The following is a 24,349-nucleotide window of genomic DNA, read 5'->3' as shown; positions in this document are numbered from 1 at the left end:
TCAGATACACTATTAAGCTGCGTCACGTTTAACACGACTTTGCAGCTCATGCTGGCTTCCTCTCTGGCCGTACTTGGCAAGTTCTCTCAGCAACGTGTGAATGATCATGGGTTTTCGCCGGGCCGCCGTACTGCTGGCCGCCGTCGTATACGTGAAATATTGTTGACTAAGTCGCAAAACACCAATCAAAAAAATAAATAAATGATTGGGCAGCTTCAATAGTCTTACATAAAGTTTACTGGCTTCACCAAAATGGCGTACACATTAAGCTTGTTCTGCGAGTATACTCAGTGTGCTATATGTGGGAAGTGTCGCCAATTATGTGCCAAACGCCTGTGGTTTAAAGACGGGCACATTTTTAAAACGGTGATATGCACCGATGGAATTATAAATAAATCATGGATAGAAATAATAAAAGTAAATATAGATGATAAAAAGTAAATATGAAAATAAAAGTAAATACAAATATTAAAAAATATACGTAATAAACTGAAAATAAATTAACATAGATAAATATAAACAAACATAAATAAATATTATAAAACAAATAAAAATTGTATAGATATTAAGTATAAATATGAAAAAATAAAATTAATAAACTGTTAAGAAGACGACTATGACGTTAACTGAGCGACCTCACCGGCAAATACAATGGCCGACAACCTGCTCTTCTCAGAACACGGGGACCACTTCGCCAGGACCACGTGAATGCCCGGGTATGCCACGCCCTATAGGGAAAATGTCATAAACATTAATTCGCTAGCTTATATTCTGGAAGATGTCAACATGCATAAAATGAAATGTTAGATACTACTTGTTTGTCCTATGGTTTCTTGGCGAAAGCTCGGAATACACGGGAGCTCAAGACGCAATTCTACAAAGCGCGACCGTTGTATTTTGTCATAAGCGCTTGTGTATGCGAAATAACGACGCGGCTCAACCGGTGATGTATTCTAGTCTTTACATATACTGTATACCGGTTCAATTCAAAGCCGTAAGTCCATCAACGACCAACTGCAACAACTAGTTGAATCGTGTCTTAAGCTCTCATGTATGCTGGGATATGGACTTCAAATCATACTGTTAGTGACTTCCTATTGAATAAGGAAAGAGAATTTTTAGTCCAAGTTAAAGGAGAGAGAGAGGGCGGGGGTCGGGTGGGGCGGTGTGGGGGTGGGGGATATTGGATTTAAATGCGTCGTCATGAATAAAAACTCTACTTTTTGGAGATGTGGACAGTTAAAGCCAGTCATAGAAAAGGTCTCAGACCGCAGACATGTATACATGAGATCACAGACACACATACCACAACCTCCCCCAGAAAAGCCACCAACACGACCAGACCTTAGACATATAGGCGAGAGATCACAGACACACTTACCACAACCTCCCCCAGAAAAGCCACCAGCACGACCAAACCGTAGACATGTAGGCGAGAGATCACAGACACACATACCACAACCTCCCCCAGAAAAGCCACCAGCACGACCAAACCGTAGACATGTAGGCGAGAAATCACAGGCCCACTTACCGCAGCCAGTCCCAGAAAAGCCACCAGCACGACCAGACCGTACACATGCTGATATGAGATCACAGACACACTTACCGCAGCCAGCCCCAGAGAGGCTCTCAGCACGACCAAACTGTAGACATACAGACATGAGATCACAGGCCCACTTACCACAGCCAGTCCAAGAAAAGTTCTCAGCACGACGAGACCGTAGACACACAGACATGAAATCACAGACACACTTACCGCAGCCAGCCCCAGAGAAACCCTCAGCACGACCAATCCGTAGACATGTAGGCGAAAGATTACAGGCCCACTTACCGCAGCCAGTCCGAGAAGAGCCCTCAACACGACGAGGCCGTAGACATGTAGGCGAGAGATCTCAGGCGTTAGCAGCGTCAGGACAGACATGGCAGAAAGACCTAGGCCAAATGCTCTCTTTCCTCCGATTCTTTGTGCAAGGATACCCCGGGGAATTGGGAGATGAGATAGCCGTAATAGTAACCTCCTAAAACCAAACCTTGGTCCTCTGCGTCCCAAGTAACTCTCCTACCTGTGAATGATACCGACAGTTTTTATTCATTGGTGAAGTAAGGAGGTGCGTTAATTACTTGACCAAGTTGGGTGGTTTTACTCCGAGAACACTGGTTTTCTCCATATAATATACCGCCTCCATATAAGCGAGCGTGTCTCGCGCACCGCGCTAATAAAAAAATCAAATATATGCAACGTGATAATAAAGTATGTACTTTTTATAGTTTATATCTTTTAACTGTTAAGTTATTTGTTTTTATCAGATTTGGGTTGACTGTTATTCTGGAGAATATTGCATTGATAATAGCGAGTTAGGGTGGAGCTAATCAAGCAGGACTTGCAGAGAACCCTTGCCCTACCAAACCTTTGCTGCCATAATACGCTGCTAATTGTGTACCAGGACTTCAGTATATGAGAAGAAATTTCTGTGAGTGAGCATGGTTTTAGCCAGGCTTGCCATTGGTCTCATTTCCAATTTTATCCTATTTTCCCTATCTTCCCATGTTAGTTTTGTCAGAATGGGGTGTGCCAAAGATACTCAGACATCCCTCCACCCTGGCAAAACCTATTCGTGAATGCATAATCAATAATTCCATAAAAAGAGAGGTAGTGTTATTCATTGTGAATAACCTTAGGGATCAGAAAAATCCTTTTTGACGTTTCACAATAAAAGTATACACATCCTAAATATGATGGGTTAATCTCCGACCTTAGATACACGGTTGTTTCTTCAGTCCTTAACTAAAACACAAACCGGAATGACCTCGTGGAACTTGCCCGCTTTATGGAGTCATATGGAGTACTGGACAGGTAGACGTATCTAATGGATGGGTCCAACATACCCGATGTCTCACCACTTCTCTTGACAACGTTACTTTTCATTCCATTGCCGGTGGAAGCAATTATGACGTAATAACGTCACAGAAAGACTGAACATTTGCAACCAATATGTGGAACATCCGAATGCAACAATACTGCTTATGACTGGTCAATTCCGTGTTCTTGATTGACAATTCGGAAGATCTGTTCTGCTTAACCCGAAGCTAAGGCCTGTATAGCATTCCTATTTATTACATCAACAATCTGCTTTCATGAACAGTTGCAATCAAAGCGCTATCTAGATACTCACATTTGTATTCGATATGAAAATTATTCACTGACTAAGAGTTTGTGAAATATGAATTAAGTGCCATGTCTTAATTATCGACTGTCTACCACACCTCAGTGAAATCGAAAGACAGCTTCTCTCTTACATGTTTTGTTTACGTTTTATGTATTATTTTATACATATGTCATAATTTTGTTTGTCTCGCAATTATCGATTTGGAACGCACTTTTATCGGACTTCATGTCGGATTTGACACTTGCATTACATAAGGTGGGGATAAATCCCAATCTTAGGCAGAGATTTTTCGAGATTTTTGAAAATATCTATTTTCTGTGAATGAATGATTATGGCTTAACGCCATATCGGCAATATTTCAGCGATATCGTGGCGAGCTATTTTCTGTGAGATCATCATCTCAGATGAAGTACAATAGCGAAAATACTCGCCATTTTTAGTACATCTTTAAACATGAAAAAAAATTGGAAGATAGAGTATCAAAAACACAGCCTAGAAAATATATTTTTACGTGCAATTTCCTAGTAAGAAAAAAATGAAAACAAATAATTTAATATACATGTACTTAATTCTTACCTTTTTTAACTTATGTACAGGTGCACCTAAAACTGGTGATTCCCTACATGGTAACTATGATCCATTAAGTAAGAAACTTTTCACAAACCTTTTCATCTTTGGAGGATATGTTTCTGAAATTCAAGCAACTCTCATTGTCTGAAACGTTTTGGGGTGGAGTGGTAACCATGGCAACAATAGCAAACGCTAAGATTCAGTCGAAGTGCGAAGTAGGTCAGGACTCCCATGAAACAGAGGAAGACCAACACAAAACGCCTGGGGATTGCTATAAATAGAAAGAGGCAAAACAACGAAAGATCTGGGGATTTTGTAAACAGAAATAGACAAAAACAAAACACCTGGGGATTTCTGTAAATAGAAAGAGGTAAAAACGAAAGATCTGGGGATTTTGTAAACAGAAATGGACAAAAACAAAACACCTGGGGATTTCTGTAAATAGAAAGAGGTAAAAACGAAAGATCTGGGGATTTCTTTTTTTTTTTTTTTTTTTTTTTGATTGGTGTTTTACGCCGTACTCAAGAATATTTCACTTATACGACGGCGGTCAGCATTATGGTGGGTGGAAACCGGGCACAGCCCGGGGGAAACCCACGACCATCCGCAGGTTGCTGGCAGACCTTCCCACTTACGGCCGGAGAGGAAGCCATCATGAGCTGGACTTGAACTCACAGCGACCGCATTGGTGAGAGGCTCCTGGGTCATTACGCTGCGCTAGCGCGCTAACCGACTGAGCCACGGAGGCCCCCTGGGGATTTCTGTACACAGGAATAGACAAAAACAAAACGCTCGCGAAATGCTGTAAACAGAAAGAGACAAAAATGAAACCCAAGCGGGCGTCTATAAACATAAATGAACCAAAACAAGACCTCGGGACTACCTGTGAGCAAAAGAGTCCAAAACAACGGAATATTTCTGTACACCGAAAGAGATAAAAAAACCAACACATCTGGGAGTTTCCGTAAACAGAGATTGACCAAAACGAAACTCGAATTTACTTCTTTAACAGAGATATTCGAAAACAAATCACCTAATAATTCCTTTAGCAGAGATAAACACCAAATTTGTACAGGATGAAAAGAGCAAGGTGTTAACAGCAAATTAAAGGAAACACAATGGTAAAGTTAAATAATTAATTTAAGACGCTGTCATTTTCAACCATGTTATATACTGATATTAACTCATATCACTTTTTTCTTAAACCTTAGCCAAACTCAGTAGCCAATACAGTTGTGAAAAGCCAAATCATAACAACAACAGATTTAGTTCATATTTAGTATACTGTTTCGCAAATTAATTTTAGACTAAGTATAAAATTGAAGACTTGGCCTTAAGTTAAATCTAATATTAATTCTTAAACAGTTTTGAGCAGCGGAACCAGAACCTTAGAAAGAGGTTCAGACCACATGTGGACTTTCATCTCAACATACGGTGTCACTACCGTGTGCCGCCCATGAGTTTCCTTTCTGATATGTGGGTGGGTGGGCGGTGGAGGGGTGGAGGAGGAGAGATTAGAAGGCTATAGGAACAAAAAGAAAAACAACATACTTTTCTTGCCGTCCGTAATGTCCTCCCTTGTCTTTGACTCCCTCTCCATGTTTTGTGTGCCGCGTTCGCAACTTCCGGTTAACAACAAGAATGGGATTGCTGAACGCGAATACTGTTTCTCATCTGTTCACACTGGAGGAGTCTTTAGAAATTTATAAATTAAAAACTTTCAGCAAAATAGAAGATATATATATATATTTATCTCATTGGTGTTTTACATTGTACTCAGGAATATTTCACTTACACGACGCCGGAAAGCATTCTAGTGGGAGGAAACCGGACAAAGCCTGGAGGAAACCCACGACCATTTGGAAATTATACAATTGTTAAGAAATAGACTATGTAAGATGTCTTGACAATAAAAACGTCGTGATAATAAGTCGAAATTACAATAGGAGGAAGATCAACTTGTGACATATACTTCATTGTTAAGCATTTTTTATAGTTATTTATATTACACTGTATAACCAATAAACGGCATCTCCATATATATGGTATTAAATTTTTGTTGGCATGGTTCGGAATGGGTATATAACACCCTAAAGAAATATTTATTCATTTATTTGATTATTGTTTTACGCCATACTCAATTAAGAGTACTTCACTTATACGACGGTGACTAGCATTATGGTAGGAGGAAAACCCTACAGAGCCCAAAGGAAACCCACGATCAGTCGCGGGTGGCTGGTAGATCTTTCCACGTACAATTGGAGAAAAAGCCAGCATTGGCTGGACTTGAACTCAAAGCGACCGTATTTATGGTGCTGACAATCACCTCGGCCACAAACCCCCATTATTAAACCATGAAATAAACGGACGAATTCATCTTATTGGAGTTATACGTGGTACCCTGAAGGTCTATTTTCTCTCTTACTGGTTTCCCCATTTGTGTACTCTGCGTGTGTTTTTCTATGCGTAGTACTTGTAGCTGTGTATTTTTAAAACTATGTACTCCTTGTCTGCATGTATGTGTGCCGCATGTTTATTTTTTATTGTTCTGCTTTTTTATGCTCCTATATATGACATACCGGTATACTTACAAGAGTAGATGACCCCTCTCTCATGCACTGCTAATGAGGCCTTGATGACAGTAAGCGGTCATCGAGGCTCGTTTCACCGTGTGTGCGGTCTTACGCTCGTTGAATCTATGCGTCTAAATAGACATTCGTACACCAGCCGTCAACCAAGGTGGAAGTTCAGGGTCAATAATCGCGAGGTCAGTTCCCAAAAACGACGTTTACCACAACCTACCAAAGAACTAAGAAAGTATAGTAAGTACGTAAATAGGACGGAATCATGCAGCGAGAAGCAGTCAACAGTTTCAATGCAGTTGGAAAGACGCAAGGTATGTTCTTGGCGACTGAGTGAAATCAGTATTCAAATCGTGTACTATACCAAAATATCAGTTGTCGAAAACAAAATACGTATCTCAGTTGCACTTTGTCTACAAGTGCTCATATATCCAACGTGGCGATCAGATTCAACACGAAGAATATACAGTCCCTCTTCCGGGTTAAGCGGACTTGGACACAATCATGAACCAGGGTGCCAGAGATTCTGGACATTCTACTTACTCAAAGAGTTCTGTCTACTTTACTTACTCAAGAGTTCTGTCTACTTTACTTACTTAAGAGTTCTGTCTACTTTACTTACTCAAGAGTTCTGTCTACTTTATTTACTCAAGAGTTCTGTCTACTTTACTTCCTCAAGAGTTCTGTCTACTTTACTTCCTCAAGAGTTCTGTGTACTTTACTTACTCAAGAGTTCTGTCTACTCTACTTACTCAAGAGTTCTGTCTACTCTACTTCCTCAAGAGTTCTGTCTACTTTACTTACTCAAGAGTTCTGTCTACTTTACTTACTCAAGAGTTCTGTCTACTTTACTTCCTCAAGAGTTCTGTCTATTTTACTACTCAAGAGTTCTGTCTACTTTACTTACTCAAGAGTTCTGTCTACTTTACTTACTCAAGAGTTCTGTCTACTTTACTTACTCAAGAGTTCTGTCTACTTTACTTACTCAAGAGTTCTGTCTACTTTACTTACTCAAGAGTTCTGTCTACTTTATTTACTCAAGAGTTCTGTCTACTTTACTTACTCAAGAGCTCTGTCTATTTTACTTCCTCAAGAGTTCTGTCTACTTTACTTACTCAAGAGTTCTGTGTACTTTACTTACTCAAGAGTTCTGTCTACTTTACTTACTCAAGAGCTCTGTCTATTTTACTTCCTCAAGAGTTCTGTCTACTTTACTTACTCAAGAGTTCTGTCTACTTTACTTACTCAAGAGTTCTGTGTACTTTATTTACTCAAGAGTTCTGTCTACTTTACTTCCTCAAGAGTTCTGTCTACTTTACTTACTCAAGAGTTCTGTCTACTTTACTTCCTCAAGAGTTCTGTCTATTTTACTTACTCAAGAGTTCTGTCTACTTTACTTACTCAAGAGTTCTGTGTACTTTATTTACTCAAGAGTTCTGTCTACTTTACTTACTCAAGAGTTCTGTCTATTTTACTTACTCAAGAGTTCTGTCTACTTTATTTACTCAAGAGTTCTGTCTACTCTACTTCCTCAAGAGTTCTGTCTACTTTACTTACTCAAGAGTTCTGTCTACTTTACTTACTCAAGAGTTCTGTGTACTTTACTTACTCAAGAGTTCTGTCTACTTTACTTACTCAAGAGCTCTGTCTATTTTACTTCCTCAAGAGTTCTGTGTACTTTACTTACTCAAGAGTTCTGTCTACTTTATTTACTCAAGAGTTCTGTGTACTTTATTTACTCAAGAGTTCTGTCTACTTTATTTCCTCAAGAGTTCTGTCTACTTTACTTACTCAAGAGTTCTGTCTACTTTACTTACTCAAGAGTTCTGTCTACTTTATTTACTCAAGAGTTCTGTCTACTTTACTTCCTCAAGAGTTCTGTCTACTTTACTTACTCAAGAGTTATGCTCATTGTAAAAACTTAAGACATTTAGACTGACGACGTTTAATGCAATAACCTTGACACACACGTTTTGGCAGTAAGAACTTGTGACTTAGACTGAAGTTTTTACAAAACACACATGATCTAACAAATGCTACATGCGAGATAGTTTCGATGAGGCATCGATTTGCATAAAATTCCAACGGGGAATCCATTTATAGTGATATATAGAAAAGAAATTATTTCAGTCAGGCACGTATTGTTTTGAGAATAAATTTTACCAGATTGCAAAGCCAGAAATAAGTTTTTACCAAAGGGTTTTGTTTATTTATTTCCCAATCTCAGATAGGGTTTCCTTTGTATTCGATCAAAAAAATAAATAATAATTTAAAAAAGTTCATATTTTATTTGAAGTAATGGATGAAAAAAATTGAAGACGCTTCCCCAAAATGCTTATTATAGCGCATGCATTAGAATACATTAGATTTAATACCGTCCCGTTGATTACTTACACAACGCGGAAAGAAACATCTAAACTGCTTTCATAAAATGAATTAAATAATTAATTTAATAATTAAGTCACCGTTTAATATGTAGGAAACATTGTCAGGAAATAATCGGACATATAATTTATAAATATTACATGCAATCTGACCAATATAATAGAATATATTAGATAATAATAATAATAATAATAATAATAATAATAATAATAATAATAATAATAATAAGAAGAAGAAGAAGAAGAAGAAGAAGAAGTATAATAATAAGTATACTAAATTTAGTACAACGATTGTTGCAGATGGAATATCAAAAAATACATAGAAACCTACCGCGTTCAACAATTCACAAAGAAGACTTTGTCACGCCGATACGCTTCCAGTACTAAGACAATCTGTCTGTGTCAGCCGTTCATACATGTACATGGTTTGTTTAATTAGTTTAGGAAAAAATCTTTTCTTGACGTAGGCTTGGTTTAATGACCGTGTCCACGAAGATATGGCCGAGATGGCTTCGGTGACAAGTGCTTTGGAGAAAACTGGGACAGGAATGTATTACTGCAAATATTTGCTTTGTCATCATGAACGTCATGATTGTTTTTATAAAATGCAGGTTTCACTGGAATTACTCAATCCTCCATGTCGTTTTGGGGCCTCTGTGGCAGAGTGGTTAGTGTACTGGCGCAGCACAGTACCCAAGAGCCTCTCATCAATGCTGTCAGGTTACGTGAGAAGGTCTGCCCGAAACCTGCAGCTCTACTCACTTTCCTCACCAACATTTAAATGAAACATTCTTGAGTACGGCGTAAACACCAATCAAAAAATAAATAAATACATAAATAAATAAATAAATCATTTGTTGCGTCACCACTTTACAGCAAACTTTATTTAAAACTTGTCCACAAGACTACTGTCTTCAAAACATGTTGACTTTAAGGATATTTTGGATAACTTTAAGGAAATGTCATCATGAAGCACATGTCCACCTTAAGGAAATGTCATTATGAAGCACATGTCCACCTTAAGCAAATCTCGGTATGAAGCACATGTCCACCTTAAGCAAATCTCGGTATGAAGCACATGTCCACCTTAAGCAAATCTCGGTATGAAGCACATATTAACTTTAAGGAAATGTCATTATGAAGCACATGTCCACCTTAAGCAAATCTCGGTATGAAGCACATGTCCACCTTAAGCAAATCTCGGTATGAAGCACATATTAACTTTAAGGAAATGTCATTATGAAGCACATGTCCACCTTAAGCAAATCTCGGTATGAAGCACATGTCCACCTTAAGCAAATCTCGGTATGAAGCACATGTCCACCTTAAGCAAATCTCGGTATGAAGCACATGTCCTCCTTAAGCAAATCTCGGTATGAAGCACATGTCCACCTTAAGCAAATCTCGGTATGAAGCACATATTAACTTTAAGGAAATCTCATTATGAAGCACATGTCCACCTTAAGCAAATCTCGGTATGAAGCACATGTCCACCTTAAGCAAATCTCGGTATGAAGCACATGTCCACCTTAAGCAAATCTCGGTATGAAGCACATGTCCTCCTTAAGCAAATCTCGGTATGAAGCACATGTCTACCTTAAGCAAATCTCGGTATGAAGCACATATTAACTTTAAGGAAATGTCATTATGAAGCACATGTCCACCTTAAGCAAATCTCGGAATGAAGCACATGTCCTCCTTAAGCAAATCTCGGTATGAAGCACATGTCCTCCTTAAGCAAATCTCGGTATGAAGCACATGTCCACCTTAAGCAAATCTCGGTATGAAGCACATTTTAACTTTAAGGAAATCTCATTATGAAGCACATGTCCACCTTAAGCAAATCTCGGTATGAAGCACATGTCCTCCTTAAGCAAATCTCGGTATGAAGCACATATTAACTTTAAGGAAATCTCGGTATGAAGCACATGTCCACCTTAAGCAAATCTCGGTATGAAGCACATGTCCTCCTTAAGCAAATCTCGGTATGAAGCACATATTAACTTTAAGGAAATCTCATTATGAAGCACATGTCCACCTTAAGCAAATCTCGGTATGAAGCACATATTAACTTTAAGGAAATGTCATTATGAAGCACATGTCCACCTTAAGCAAATCTTGGTATGAAACACATGTCCACCTTAAGCAAATCTCGGTATGAAGCACATATTAATTTTAAGGAAATCTCATTATGAAGCACATGTCCACCTTAAGCAAATCTCGGTATGAAGCACATGTCCTCCTTAAGCAAATCTCGGTATGAAGCACATGTCCACCTTAAGCAAATCTCGGTATGAAGCACATGTCCATCTTAAGCAAATCTCGGTATGAAGCACATGTCCACCTTAAGCAAATCTCGGTATGAAGCACATGTCCACCTTAAGCAAATCTCGGTATGAAGCACATATTAACTTTAAGGAAATCTCATTATGAAGCACATGTCCACCTTAAGCAAATCTCGGTATGAAACACATGTCCACCTTAAGCAAATCTCGGTATGAAGCACATATTAACTTTAAGGAAATGTCATTATGAAGCACATGTCCACCTTAAGCAAATCTCATTATGAAGCACATGTCCACCTTAAGCAAATCTCGGTATGAAGCACATGTCCTCCTTAAGCAAATTTCGGTATGAAGCACATGTCCACCTTAAGCAAATCTCGGTATGAAGCACATATTAACTTTAAGGAAATCTCATTATGAAGCACATGTCCACCTTAAGCAAATCTCGGTATGAAGCACATGTCCACCTTAAGCAAATCTCGGTATGAAGCACATGTCCACCTTAAGCAAATCTCGGTATGAAGCACATGTCCTCCTTAAGCAAATCTCGGTATGAAGCACATGTCTACCTTAAGCAAATCTCGGTATGAAGCACATATTAACTTTAAGGAAATGTCATTATGAAGCACATGTCCACCTTAAGCAAATCTCGGAATGAAGCACATGTCCTCCTTAAGCAAATCTCGGTATGAAGCACATGTCCTCCTTAAGCAAATCTCGGTATGAAGCACATGTCCACCTTAAGCAAATCTCGGTATGAAGCACATTTTAACTTTAAGGAAATCTCATTATGAAGCACATGTCCACCTTAAGCAAATCTCGGTATGAAGCACATGTCCTCCTTAAGCAAATCTCGGTATGAAGCACATATTAACTTTAAGGAAATCTCGGTATGAAGCACATGTCCACCTTAAGCAAATCTCGGTATGAAGCACATGTCCTCCTTAAGCAAATCTCGGTATGAAGCACATATTAACTTTAAGGAAATCTCATTATGAAGCACATGTCCACCTTAAGCAAATCTCGGTATGAAGCACATATTAACTTTAAGGAAATCTCATTATGAAGCACATGTCCACCTTAAGCAAATCTTGGTATGAAACACATGTCCACCTTAAGCAAATCTCGGTATGAAGCACATATTAATTTTAAGGAAATCTCATTATGAAGCACATGTCCACCTTAAGCAAATCTCGGTATGAAGCACATGTCCTCCTTAAGCAAATCTCGGTATGAAGCACATGTCCACCTTAAGCAAATCTCGGTATGAAGCACATGTCCATCTTAAGCAAATCTCGGTATGAAGCACATGTCCTCCTTAAGCAAATCTCGGTATGAAGCACATGTCCACCTTAAGCAAATCTCGGTATGAAGCACATATTAACTTTAAGGAAATCTCATTATGAAGCACATGTCCACCTTAAGCAAATCTCGGTATGAAACTCATGTCCACCTTAAGCAAATCTCGGTATGAAGCACATATTAACTTTAAGGAAATGTCATTATGAAGCACATGTCCACCTTAAGCAAATCTCATTATGAAGCACATGTCCACCTTAAGCAAATTTCAGGAGGAAACACGTCCACTTTAAACAAAACTCTTGAATGAAGCGAATATCCAGGTAACGAATGTATGAGCCAAATATCCAGATAAAGCCCATTACAGAGACCAGGTAGATAAATAAAGAAAATCGGATGTCGGCAGGAAAAAAATCGTCACCTAAATACATGCCAAACCTGTTGACGTAAAGGTTTTGGCAAACGCACAACTTCGATTTTGTCCATGACGTTCGTCGGCGATTACCACAGACACGGTTGGATCAAGTGATTTCAGGCTTTAGCATTTAAATGTAATCCATATAAAAGTCTCAAATACACTGATCAAATGGAGAAAATTTGAACCGCTGATTCTATGCTGTGGTAGCGCAATTTGAGCTTCGAGCGTCCAAGAATGTTCAAATATTTTTGTTTTGTAAGGAAGATTAAATTTTTAGACCTAAGCCCAAAAAACGGCTGTGAAAAGGACAAAGATGTACAGTTCCTAGTAAAGCTAGTAAATTTTGTATTAAATAATACATCGCAGGTTCCGTTGATTAGGTCCAAATCCACCAACGTATTATAATTTTTTTCTAAAAGATATAAATTATAGTAAATATACTGAAATGTATTGCCCAATGAACACAAAGGGAATCTCTGTCTAGTAAAGCTGGTAAATTTTGTATTGAATAATACATCGGAGGTTCCGTTGATTAGGTCCAAATCGACCAATGTATAAAACATTTTTTAAAAAGATATAAATTACAGTAAATATACTGAAATGTATTGCCCAATGAACACCAAGGGGATCTCTATCTGTTACCTAATAAAGCTACGTCAATAATCTATGGTTGCCCAGAAGGCAAGAACCTTACATTCTGAGAAGTAGTTGCTATCCACATTCTAAGCCTGTTCATTACTCTTCGTAATATTAAAAATAAAATCATTTGCGGTTAACAACCTTATGGTAAGCTTAATTGAAGATATATGTCTTGTATCCGGACGAACATGATCTTTTACGCCCATGCCCATGCTTAAAGGCAAAGAAAACACCAAATTAAAGTATTTATCAAATGAAAGACCATTAAAACACTGTCCAGGAAAATAGATTGATTTATTTTTTACCATTTTTCTAACCGACAAAAATGCATTTAAAACACAGAAATCTATGGTGGTCCGCTGGGACCAAGAGGGTATCAGTGACGTCACAGCAATATTCTCGGTTTATAATTGTTCGTTTCAAGGTCCATTTGTTGCATGCATTCATAGACCTAAATAAAGATGCATTTTGAATGATGAAATACGGCAGACTATGTGTGTCCAGTGGTAAAGAGCTGAAGTGACATCACTGGTCCCAAAATGACTAGAAAAGGCCACAGCAGAATCCAAACTTTTTAAATCCATTTCACAAGGTCGAAAAATATTCTAAAAAAAATCAAACTATTTTCCCAGGCAATATTTAATGTATTTTCATCTGACAAGTACTTCATGCTTGTGTGTTCTTTGCCCTTAAGGGGAAAGATTACTCGCTGTTTGATTGTGAACCAGTTTATGCTTAATGTTCAAGGTTATGTGACGCTGCATGTGTCTGGACAGCTATAGTTTGTCTTAGGCCATGTGCATGGCTCAAGGACAAACATCGCTCCAGTTTTGATTGTGAACCAGTTTTCTGTGAAGTGACGTGCAAAGATGTTGTTTTTACATATTTATAGACGGCAAACCGTGATACAGAGACTTACTGACCAGTCCAAGCTTGACCAAGGGTGAATTTAATTAAGTACTTTTGTGGACCACGAACTATCATATCTTGACAATTAATTATAAACATGTCTAAGTGATATTATCAGCCACAAGGGAACACATATATACACCTTGCGGCAAGTTGAGCAATAAAGGTATTTAGCGATTAAACATCTCGATGAAATGACCTCGCCCATAAGATTTTACTGCAATACAGAGTGCCCGTAAATGAACTAAAAACGCCTCAAAGTTCATTAAATGTTAATCTCTTTGGATAAAACGTTATAAAAATTTCCTTGATAAATCCATGTCTTATAAAAGTCCGTCGAACAAAAGATACATGAAAATGTATTGTAAAGCGAAGAGTATGGTTTTAAGCAAAATGCAGAAAGACATGTAAAAAAATGAGAACAAAAAACTGTTTTCGGACTACAATCTGTGCGTCGAAACAGGTCAATGACAGCAGGCCAATTCCCGTAACGACGTATAACACAAACCACCGTAACGAAGAAAGTATATAAAGTACGAAAACAACACGAACAGTTTTCAATGATGGTGAAAAGACGCAAGGCAACTGGGGAAAATCAGTATTCAGATTTATACCGTTGACGTCACCACAGCAGACTACTTAATTTCTGAACTGGCCGCTGGGAAAACTGTGGTTTAAAACCTTGTTTTACCCCCAAAGAGAATACTGAGAAGCTTTTTTGTACTTTTATTTATTTATTTATTTATTTGATTGGTGTTTTACGCCGTACTCAAGAATATTTCACTTATACGACGGCGGCCATTATTATAGCGGGCGGAAACCGGGCAGAGCCCGGGGGAAACCCACGCTCATCCGCAGGTTGCTGGAAGACCTTCTCACTTACGACCGGAGAGAAAGCCAGCATAAGTTGGACTTGAACTCATAGCGACCGCATTGGTGAGAGGCTCCTGGGTCATTACGCTGCGCTAGCGCGCTAACCGATTGAGACACGGAGGCCCCTTTTGTACTTTTAAAAAATTAAGAAACTGTGCGTAAAGCGGTTTGTGCCCTGTGAACCAGTCTCTGTCTTAGTGCAGAGGTGAGGCTGGCTGGTGACACTGATGGTATAATATGTTTTTAAAGTCAGACAGTTCACGGATGACATAATTTTGTCATCAATCATTCATTCAATGATTGGTTGATTGATTGTTGTTTAACGTTTTGCTACTTCTACGGACGACGATCGGTGTTATGGGTGTATGGGGAAAACCACCAGACATGCCAATTTACTGTGGAATTCCGACATTTAAAATGTACAGTGGGCTTTACGAGTCATACTGACAGTATCTTGGAACTCTGACATCACATTACTTTTTTTCCCTCCGAGATCTGTTCGGTTTAATCCCACTATTAAACCGAAATATTGCGTCAACGGGAAAGGTTTCGATGTTTTAAATTTCGCCCGTGATTAGTTAAATTGTTAAATGGCGGCGCTTTGGATTTTTTCAGTGCGCGCGATTTACTTTCAATGGATAGCGATATGTCGCTAATGCAACATCCCAAATGTGAAAAGTTTTGATTTTCAATCTTAATATGTGATACTTCATCGAGACCTAGTTGCTACAGTGCTGCCTTTTCTGTCAGGTGTTAACGCAGGTAAAGAAAACCAGCTAAGACCAATAAACAGAATATCGAGAATTTGTCATCTTTGACTTAAATGTTGATACTCGTCACTGTTTTGAAATTTTGAAATTTGAGATTTCATATAATAGCAATATCAAAGACAACGACACTGATGATGATGATGACGAAAATACTGATGACGATGATGATAAAAAAGGATTATAGGTCAATCAACATGGATTTAATATCCATCTAAGGTTGACCCCTTGTCCATCTCGGGTTTCTCATAGCTCTCGTCGACGCGTATTTTCCGAGATAATGAGCACGAAAAAGTACAACGTCTAGAGAAGCAAAATACATATGAAGAGTGTTTACATAGTCACAAACCCTGATAAAAACATTGGCAAACACAAAATTGTGTCTCATTTATGTTAATTGTTCTTGGTCGAGTGAACATTTCACGTTCCACTCGTCAGTTTCCACAGACACATGAATTTATACATTTTATAACGAGAAAAAAACATGATATGGCATTTTTAAAACTACAAAAATGACTACCCAAAACAAATCAGTTCAGTGCACAATTTATTTCTGTTAAAATTAGCAAGCGAGAACAAATACAGGTAACAGACATCATCAAAATGGCATTATTGTCACAGCGGACCATAAATATGTCCTATGCATCTGTAAAGTGAAAGAAAAAGTAACTTACACCAAGAGCACTGTTGGGCTAGCAAATATAATGATTTAGAGTGGGCAAGGTAGAGTAATTTTAAACCAGTGATGTATAACAAATTGCAATGAACATCACAGATTTTTTTTATTTTACCTAATTCTGCGTAAGCAATTGTGCTAGGGTGTGTATAAACTGCTGACATTGAAAAATCTGTGTGAACAGTTAGAAGAAAAAACAATAACTAAGTTTAACTGATAGTATACGCTGTACTTCGCCCATTTCGTGTAACCGTTTTCCAAACTATTTATTTATTTACTTGTTTGATTGGTTTTTTACGCCGTACTCAAGAATATTTCACTTATACGACGGCGGCTAGTATTATTTTGGGAGGAAACAGGGCAGAGCCCGGTGGAAACCCACGAACATCTGCAGGTTGCTGACTGACCTTCCCACGTTCGGCCGGAGAGGAAGCCAGCATCAGCTGGACTTGAACTCACAGCGACCGCATTGGTGAGAGATTTGCCAAACTATCGGACTGTGGCTGTCTTCATCTTTCAGTTTCATCTCGTAGTGTTTTATATCACCGCCTGCATGTTAAGACACTCATCCTTGCTCGGACGTTTCGCTGACCTTGTACATGTCCTGTCAGTTTTTAAGTCGCTTGAGGGGACAGCTGTAAGGTCACAGGAGATCTGTTTCCCAGCTTACTAATCTTTTTTTGTTAATACAAACTAAAAATAATCTGTTAGTTTTAACAGAAAGTCTGATGCTTGAGTGATGCTCGAATGTATTCTGTTATTGTGTCAGGCATTACAATGCCTTTGCTGCTCTGATTTTACTCTCTATACTGTACATCTTTAAATATAATATAACAAAAAACTGTCATATTCAACACAATATATTCTGTAGGTCTAACTTAATCTTGTAGTTGATTTAATAGAATATGTTTGCTATATTAACAGAACAGAGTGCCACAATAACAGAACACATTCTAGCGTCATTCAGACAACATATTTAAGTTTGACAGGTTATTTTTTTTTAGAATGGGTTGAGTTAAAAGTTCCGAAAATGAGTGTGAACAAAATGGGGTCTAACATTGTGCATCGGACTGTGACGGCAGTGTGACAGTTGACAATTGGTCACACACATTAGCGATCGAATCCGAACACAATGGATGGATCTTCTGACACATTCGTTGTCTCACTACCCCTTCTCGTGATAATTTTACCTCTCATTCCGTTTCCGGTGAAAGCAATTGACGTCACAGAAACAATGAACATTTGTAACCAATGAGTGGGTCATCCGGTTGACCTGTTTGCAACGACACAGCTTCTGATTGCTCAATTGCGTGTTCTTGAATGACAGTTCATATAATGCAGTGATACTACTTGCAATATAATAAATTTAGATGTCCCTGGTTTATATTTACTCAAAATGTTGGGTTTTCATCACATTTAATACATGCAATCATATTAGAACAATGCGAATACTGGCATGTTGTATGCAATCGCACTTAGAACCACTTTTGCATGTAAAGGTGGAGAAAACATGAACACTACACAAAGTTATGATGAAAGTGTGCAAAAAGTTAGTTGTAAATGTCGTCTTCAATATTTTTTACAATTAATCTTTAAAGTGAAAAATAAGTTTTGTTTGAAGGGTATTTGAGACCACCTTTCTATATATATAGTCTTTGTGTAATAATGTTATAAATGATGGTGTTACACATTTTTAATTAACATATTTGCACTAGTATTTGATCTTTTAAGGTAACAAATGTGTTCCATTTGGGTTTTGATCATATATGTATTTTTAAGCTATTTATAAATATCATTACAATACAGATTAAATGCATTTGTTTGGATATAAACATCAGATTGAAATTCAGATAAATTCATTAGACAGGCATCACATCCTTATTACATATACGCTAAACCAGCATTACTATGTAACGACGATCAACACCAAAAGGTGGTCCCAAATACCTTCAACATAAAAACATTTTCAAATATCCTATTCTCCTGCCAAAAAATCGAAAAACAAAATTTTTTTTTGGCAGATATTTGCGGATAAGTTTTGACGCTCTTTCATTTGATTTTGGCATCGTTTTTATTTTTTCTTCTTCTTTAAATACAAAATAAACGTGAAAACATTGATGCTTGTAAAGTACATACTTACCGGTTAGGCGGAATTAATCATTACTGAAGTTTGTTCATCTTTACGCTTGAATCATCTCATTTGAGAGATGAAACTGCTAATGCGTGAAAAAACTTAACAGATGTTTAAGAAGTGCATTGCTCACTACAACTAAGCGTTTTTGTTATTGTGACTTCGCACAATAGAAAAGTACAGACGCTGAATTTTATTTACTTAAGTGTAAGATTTCAACATGAAATTCACGATGAATTCACTTCCTGTGTGTGACCAATTGTCAATTGTCACACTGCCGTCACAGTCCGATGCACAATGTTAGTTTATCCAACCAAGCGACTCTAGCTAAGGAATTACGGCATGTAGAACGTTTCAGTAGGCGTACTACAGTAGGTCATAAGGCAGGTCATTTGCCCTCTAGCACACTGTCGTCGCTGCTCTGGTTTTACTCTCTGTACTATTCGTCTATCACAATGCTGTCGCTGCTCTGGGTTTTCTTTCTATGCTGTACGTCTGTCACGCTGTCGTCGCTGCTCTGGTTTTGTTCTCTATGCTGTACGTCTATAACAATGCCGCCTCTGCTCTGGTTTTGCTCATTTAGATTAAGACTACAATTAAATGGTCGTATTAAAAACTTGACCTTCGCTGTTGTCCTTTTAATTACAGTGTATACAATTCAAGGAAAATGCTTAGTTGTATAGTGCTCCGTTGCGCGCATTTTGAGTACTACAATGTATGCTTCACATGTGGCAGTAACATTCATGGTGACCACGTTCCTGGCCGGCCATTCTCGATGACGAATATTTTCCGATATTGACACAGAGTGGCTCCAAGAACATTTTATAAAAAGTAAACTCACTGGTTAGGTGAAAAAGTGTGACCGTGTATTACTTTTACTGCAGGTCATGGCTGAAATTGCGTGGATTGAATGATATATCTGCCTGTAGCTCATAGGAAAATTTGCTTCCTATAAGATAATATATCCGTGTCATTTCGTGGGTTTTTAACATTTGTCAGTATCGGATGTATCATTTAAAGTGTGCAGATGTGTGCTAGTCTAAGTGTGCCAGTGTGATAGTCAAAGTCTATAGGTGTGTTAGTGAAAGAATGCAATTGTGTTGCTCAAAGTGAACAGGAGTGTTAGTGAGAGTGTGCAGGTTTGTTAGTGAAGTGCGCCAGTGTTGGCCACGGTGTTGAAGTGTGTTAGTCAACGTGTGCAAATGTGTTAGTCAAAGTGTGCAAGTGTTTTAGTCAAAGTGCACTGGTTTGTTTGTCAAAGTGTGCAGGTATAGTTGTCAAAATGTGCAGGTGTCTGGCCAAAGTGTGCAGGTCTGATGGTCAATGACTCTGGCTTTAAGTCAGGAGGTTTATCAAATATCTGACGATGTGCAGTCGCATTTATGACAGTCGGCGGCCTTTCCCCTGTTTAAAGAAGGTGCACTGTGGGCCGCTTCGAAGTCGGGATACCTGGAATCAAACCCGAGAAGGCTTATACCAAAGACTTCAGAAATGGTATTTTTGCTCTCATCCTGCCACATAAAGACACAATATATGTGCACACACCTAATGACTTCTCGTTATCATATTATAGACGTACGACGTGAAACCCCAAACACATTCATAAAAGATGCAAAGTGGACCACTTTGAAGTCGGGAGACCTGGGATCCAAGCATGTAGGCTTATACGATAAACTTTTAAAATGATAATGGGACTCCGTTACCCAGGAGCCTCTCACCAATGCGGCCGTTGTGAGTTCAAGTCCAGCTCATGCTGGCTTCCTCTCCGGCCGTTAGTTGGAAGGTCTGTCAGCAACCTGCAGATGGTCGTGGGTATTCCCCTGGCTCTGTCCGCTTTCCTCTCACCGTAAAAAACAAGGAAGGTTCATACCAAAGACTTTAAAGATGGTATTTCTTCACTCACACCCCAAGGAAACAGTCTATGTACACACATCTAATGAATCCTCATCATCATACGATTGAACAATGGTTAAGTATGACGTGAAGCCCCAAGTATACATATATCTACATGTACATATACGATCTAAAGGTTTAGGTATTTCTGCTCTGATATCATCGCTAAGGGATTAGATGTATATACATTAATCCTGATCGAAGAATATACAAATCATAGACCACAGCATGAAGCCCCTGAGCGCACTTGAATCCGTAATTAAATTATTATTTATTTATTTATTTGATTGGTGTTTTAAGCCTTACTCAAGAATATTTCACTTATACGACGGGCGGGCCAGCATTATGGTGGGAGGAAACCAGGCAGTAGCCCCGGCAAAAACGCACGTTAGTAATTAAATTAGCCTTTGGTCAAACTTGGGAGCCCCATTTTTTAAAAACGTCTGTTCATTGAGGATTTAATATCATATTTGCATATCACTCCACAAACACATTTTAACAGCCAAGCTCCAACAGTTTTTATCCTATATCATTCATGCGTTAAAACGAATCTAAGGAAGTTAATAATTCACATAATTTATAAGTATGTATGTATGTATGTATGTATGTATGTATGTATGTAGGTAGGTAGGTAGGTAGGTAGGTAGGTAGGTAGGTAGGTATGTACGTATGTATGTATGTATGTGTGTGTGTATGTATGTATGTATGTATATATGGGGTTTCACGTCGTACTTAAAATTTTTCAGTCATAAGACAACGAGGAATCATTAGATGTGTAAGGCGTCTTCTTGTGGCAGGGCGAGTTCATGCCGCCAAAATGCAGCCGCCAGTGACGATTCAAGCTGAAGACATCATACATGACACCCTATCAGGTCACATTATACGGACACCTGGCCAACCAGTCCTGTTTCCTCGCTCTGACCTCTGAATGCTGTCAAACAATTTTTTGGTACGACTCGACCCAGGCATGATCCGAAGCTTCCCGACTTCGAGGCAGCATTTCGTTCGGTGGAGTGCTTCAGGTAAACTGTATCATCCACAGCCATCCTCTGGGAGAGCTATAATATATTTATTTATTTATTTGAATGGTGTTTTATGCCGTACTCAAAAATATTTCACTTATACGACGGCGGCCAGCATTATGGTGGGAGGAAAACGGGCAGAGCTCGGGGGAAAATATACGACCATCCGCAGGTTGCTGAATGATCTTCCCACGTACGCCCGGACAGGGGAGCCAGCATGGGCTGGACTTGAACTATAATATAGAAATACCATAGTCATTCTAAATCAAACGAGTTACAATTTGTCAGTTCGGATATTATAGCAAATGTAGTATGGACAATTATTTTAATAGTGATATTTATTCAAGCTGCGACCCTAACAATCAAAAGGGAACACAGAGATAGCTTTTAGCAAGCAAATTAATACTTACAGAGCTAAAAAATATCACAACATATTAGACTTTTACCAATTTCACTAGACGCTTGTTAGAATACTGACACTAAAACAAAAACATGTTAAAAACAGAATGGTGTTTTATTTACTTTCTGTATGTATATCATTTAGATGTTTGGATCTATGTCGTAGCCTGCTACACGCCCATAAATTTCAGTTATTGAAAGAATTTTGAAAGAATCGTATAAATAATAAACATATAAAGGCGTCATGGATTTACATAATCGGTTTGCGGCATGCAATTTATAAGTAAATAATTAACATACCCACGACGAAATAATTCATGCGGAACCGCTTGGTTTATTCACAAGAGTATACTAGTGGATCTAGTTGTATTGGCGTAAAGGTGAACGTGGCTCCTTGAAATATGCACTACAAGAGGGGATAATGTGGCAGGAGGCCTAAAGAAAAAAAAAAAGTGCAAGGGAGTAATAAGAAAAATAAATACAAAAATAAGCTACTCTAACAATACATACCGGTACAAATTTAGTTAGTTACTTTCGTCATGAGGCTGAGGTACGTGGAAGTGATGAACATGTTAGATTCCAGACTATAGTATACTAAGATTATAAATCAAGTGGAGCTGGAGCCGGTTTCATGAAGCTCACTTAGCTAAGTTTGCCCTTAACTACCATGGAAACGTATGCTGTAGAAATATAAAGCGCACTTAGTATAAAATTAAATCTTTGCGGAATTTTGTCCAATCAGAATGGCCTGTCCGGAACTTGAAGAAAGCCGTTAATTAGTTGGATGGGCGTGGCCTCGGTTGTCATAGGAGTGGCCTGTGTTGCGGTAGGCGTTGTCTTTGCTGCCAGGATCGTACTTGTAACCTTTGATGTCATACGCGTTCCCATTAACAAGAGCGTGCAGCTGACGTTTCTAAATTCCTTTGATTAACATACGGTGAATCGTGAGCAAACGTTCCCACCGTGTGCTCTATTTGGAAGAATTCCTGGGGAACTTTTTGGTGAAGGTCTTGGGGAACTTGTAGGGGAAATTCCGGGAGAAGGTCTTGGGGAATGTCTTGGGGAAGGTCTTGGGGTGATGTTGACACGACCTTGAATCCCCAATTCCTTGTAAGTATCAGGAGACAGTCCGTGGATTTTAATGTTAGCCCCGTCGTGTTCCTGCAAAAAAAGGGATAAACATAAAATTCAAACAAACAGCAATTATTATTAAAAAAAGAATTAACATATAAACACTTATGATACACAGACGTTTCTTATATATCCTTGTGAAAAAAAGCCCTGATACAGCCCCAGAGTTTGTAAACACACGAACGCAAAAGCCATTAGCTACAGCAAGAAAATGTTTTTTTCCACAGACGCTAAGCACGTCCTTAAATGGAGCATAATCCATTGGACAGCTATCGCAGATTCCGACATTTTCTGTAGTTTGTGACTTACATCTACACACGTCATATTGGCTAAAGACAAGTTCTGGGCTTACAAACGAACGTTCGACTGGGCAAATAGCCTAACAAGCGTCGTTCATCGTTTATTGTCACCAAGGCCCCAGAAACAATGAGAATGGGTGAGTCTTTAAAGTCTCTGTTCAAGGTAGGAATTGAACTCCCAGAAAACATTATCAACTAACAAAAAGATGAGCCTGGTAATATACATTTATTGTGTTGTTATAGTAAGAGTGCAACGTATACGTCAATACAACTTACTACATGTATATATAGCTAAAACGTTCTTTACTTGTCACAATTCTCCTGAGTACGTCTTCATTGAAGTCGAAAATATTGAGATCTTCAAAAAGGAAATTCCTCGGAGTTACTTTGCTTATTTATAGTACGCAATACTTACAGTGATTATTTGTGGTAACGAATGGAAGGCATCTGAAGCCTGAAAAACAAAAAGTACCACAGGATGTACAAAGTTACAGTCAGGGGTCTTATATCTGATAGGGGCCTGACTCCTGTACGATTGACTGGGGCAAGCAAGCGACTTGAATAATCAGAAATGGTACCAGCGGACCCATTTCAGCTAATAAGCAATAACATTTTGTACGAAATACCCGCATGTCAGAATGACAAGGGGGGTGAGCGTGGGATGGGGTGCCGTGGATGGCATCTTCACAAAAATGAGATCATCATACTGTACCTTCCGGTCACGTTGTGTTTTAGCTTTCTTTCTCCTACAGGCGATACATGTAACAAGGGCGACAACTCCTGCCAGGACGACAGCGCCAACGCCAGCTCCAATAGCATATTCTGCAGGAAATATAAATGTTCGTCAAGTATGAAATAAATAAAATACATGTGCCACGATTCCATAAAGATATAAAACTAAAAAT

General features: G+C 38.5%; 1 protein-coding gene across 1 annotated transcript in view; it reads right to left on the bottom strand.

Moving 5' to 3' along the window:
- Nucleotides 1-23,469, bottom strand: part of LOC135463361 (sialin-like) — a 37,703-nt gene extending 14,234 nt beyond the window's left edge. The window contains exons 1-5 of the mRNA XM_064740620.1: nucleotides 23,455-23,469; nucleotides 22,951-23,175; nucleotides 20,150-20,211; nucleotides 1,532-1,643; nucleotides 641-728 (exon numbers count right to left, since the gene is read on the bottom strand). Coding sequence (XP_064596690.1) covers nucleotides 641-728; nucleotides 1,532-1,643; nucleotides 20,150-20,211; nucleotides 22,951-23,175; nucleotides 23,455-23,469 — 502 coding nt within the window. The remainder of the gene's footprint in view (nucleotides 1-640; nucleotides 729-1,531; nucleotides 1,644-20,149; nucleotides 20,212-22,950; nucleotides 23,176-23,454) is intronic.
- Between the last annotated feature and the right edge of the window lie 880 nt (nucleotides 23,470-24,349).

The sequence above is a fragment of the Liolophura sinensis genome, chromosome 3 (genome assembly GCF_032854445.1).
Source record: "Liolophura sinensis isolate JHLJ2023 chromosome 3, CUHK_Ljap_v2, whole genome shotgun sequence".
Classification (NCBI taxonomy): Eukaryota; Metazoa; Mollusca; class Polyplacophora; order Chitonida; family Chitonidae; genus Liolophura; species Liolophura sinensis.
This window is presented reverse-complemented; position numbering and strand designations above follow the sequence as displayed.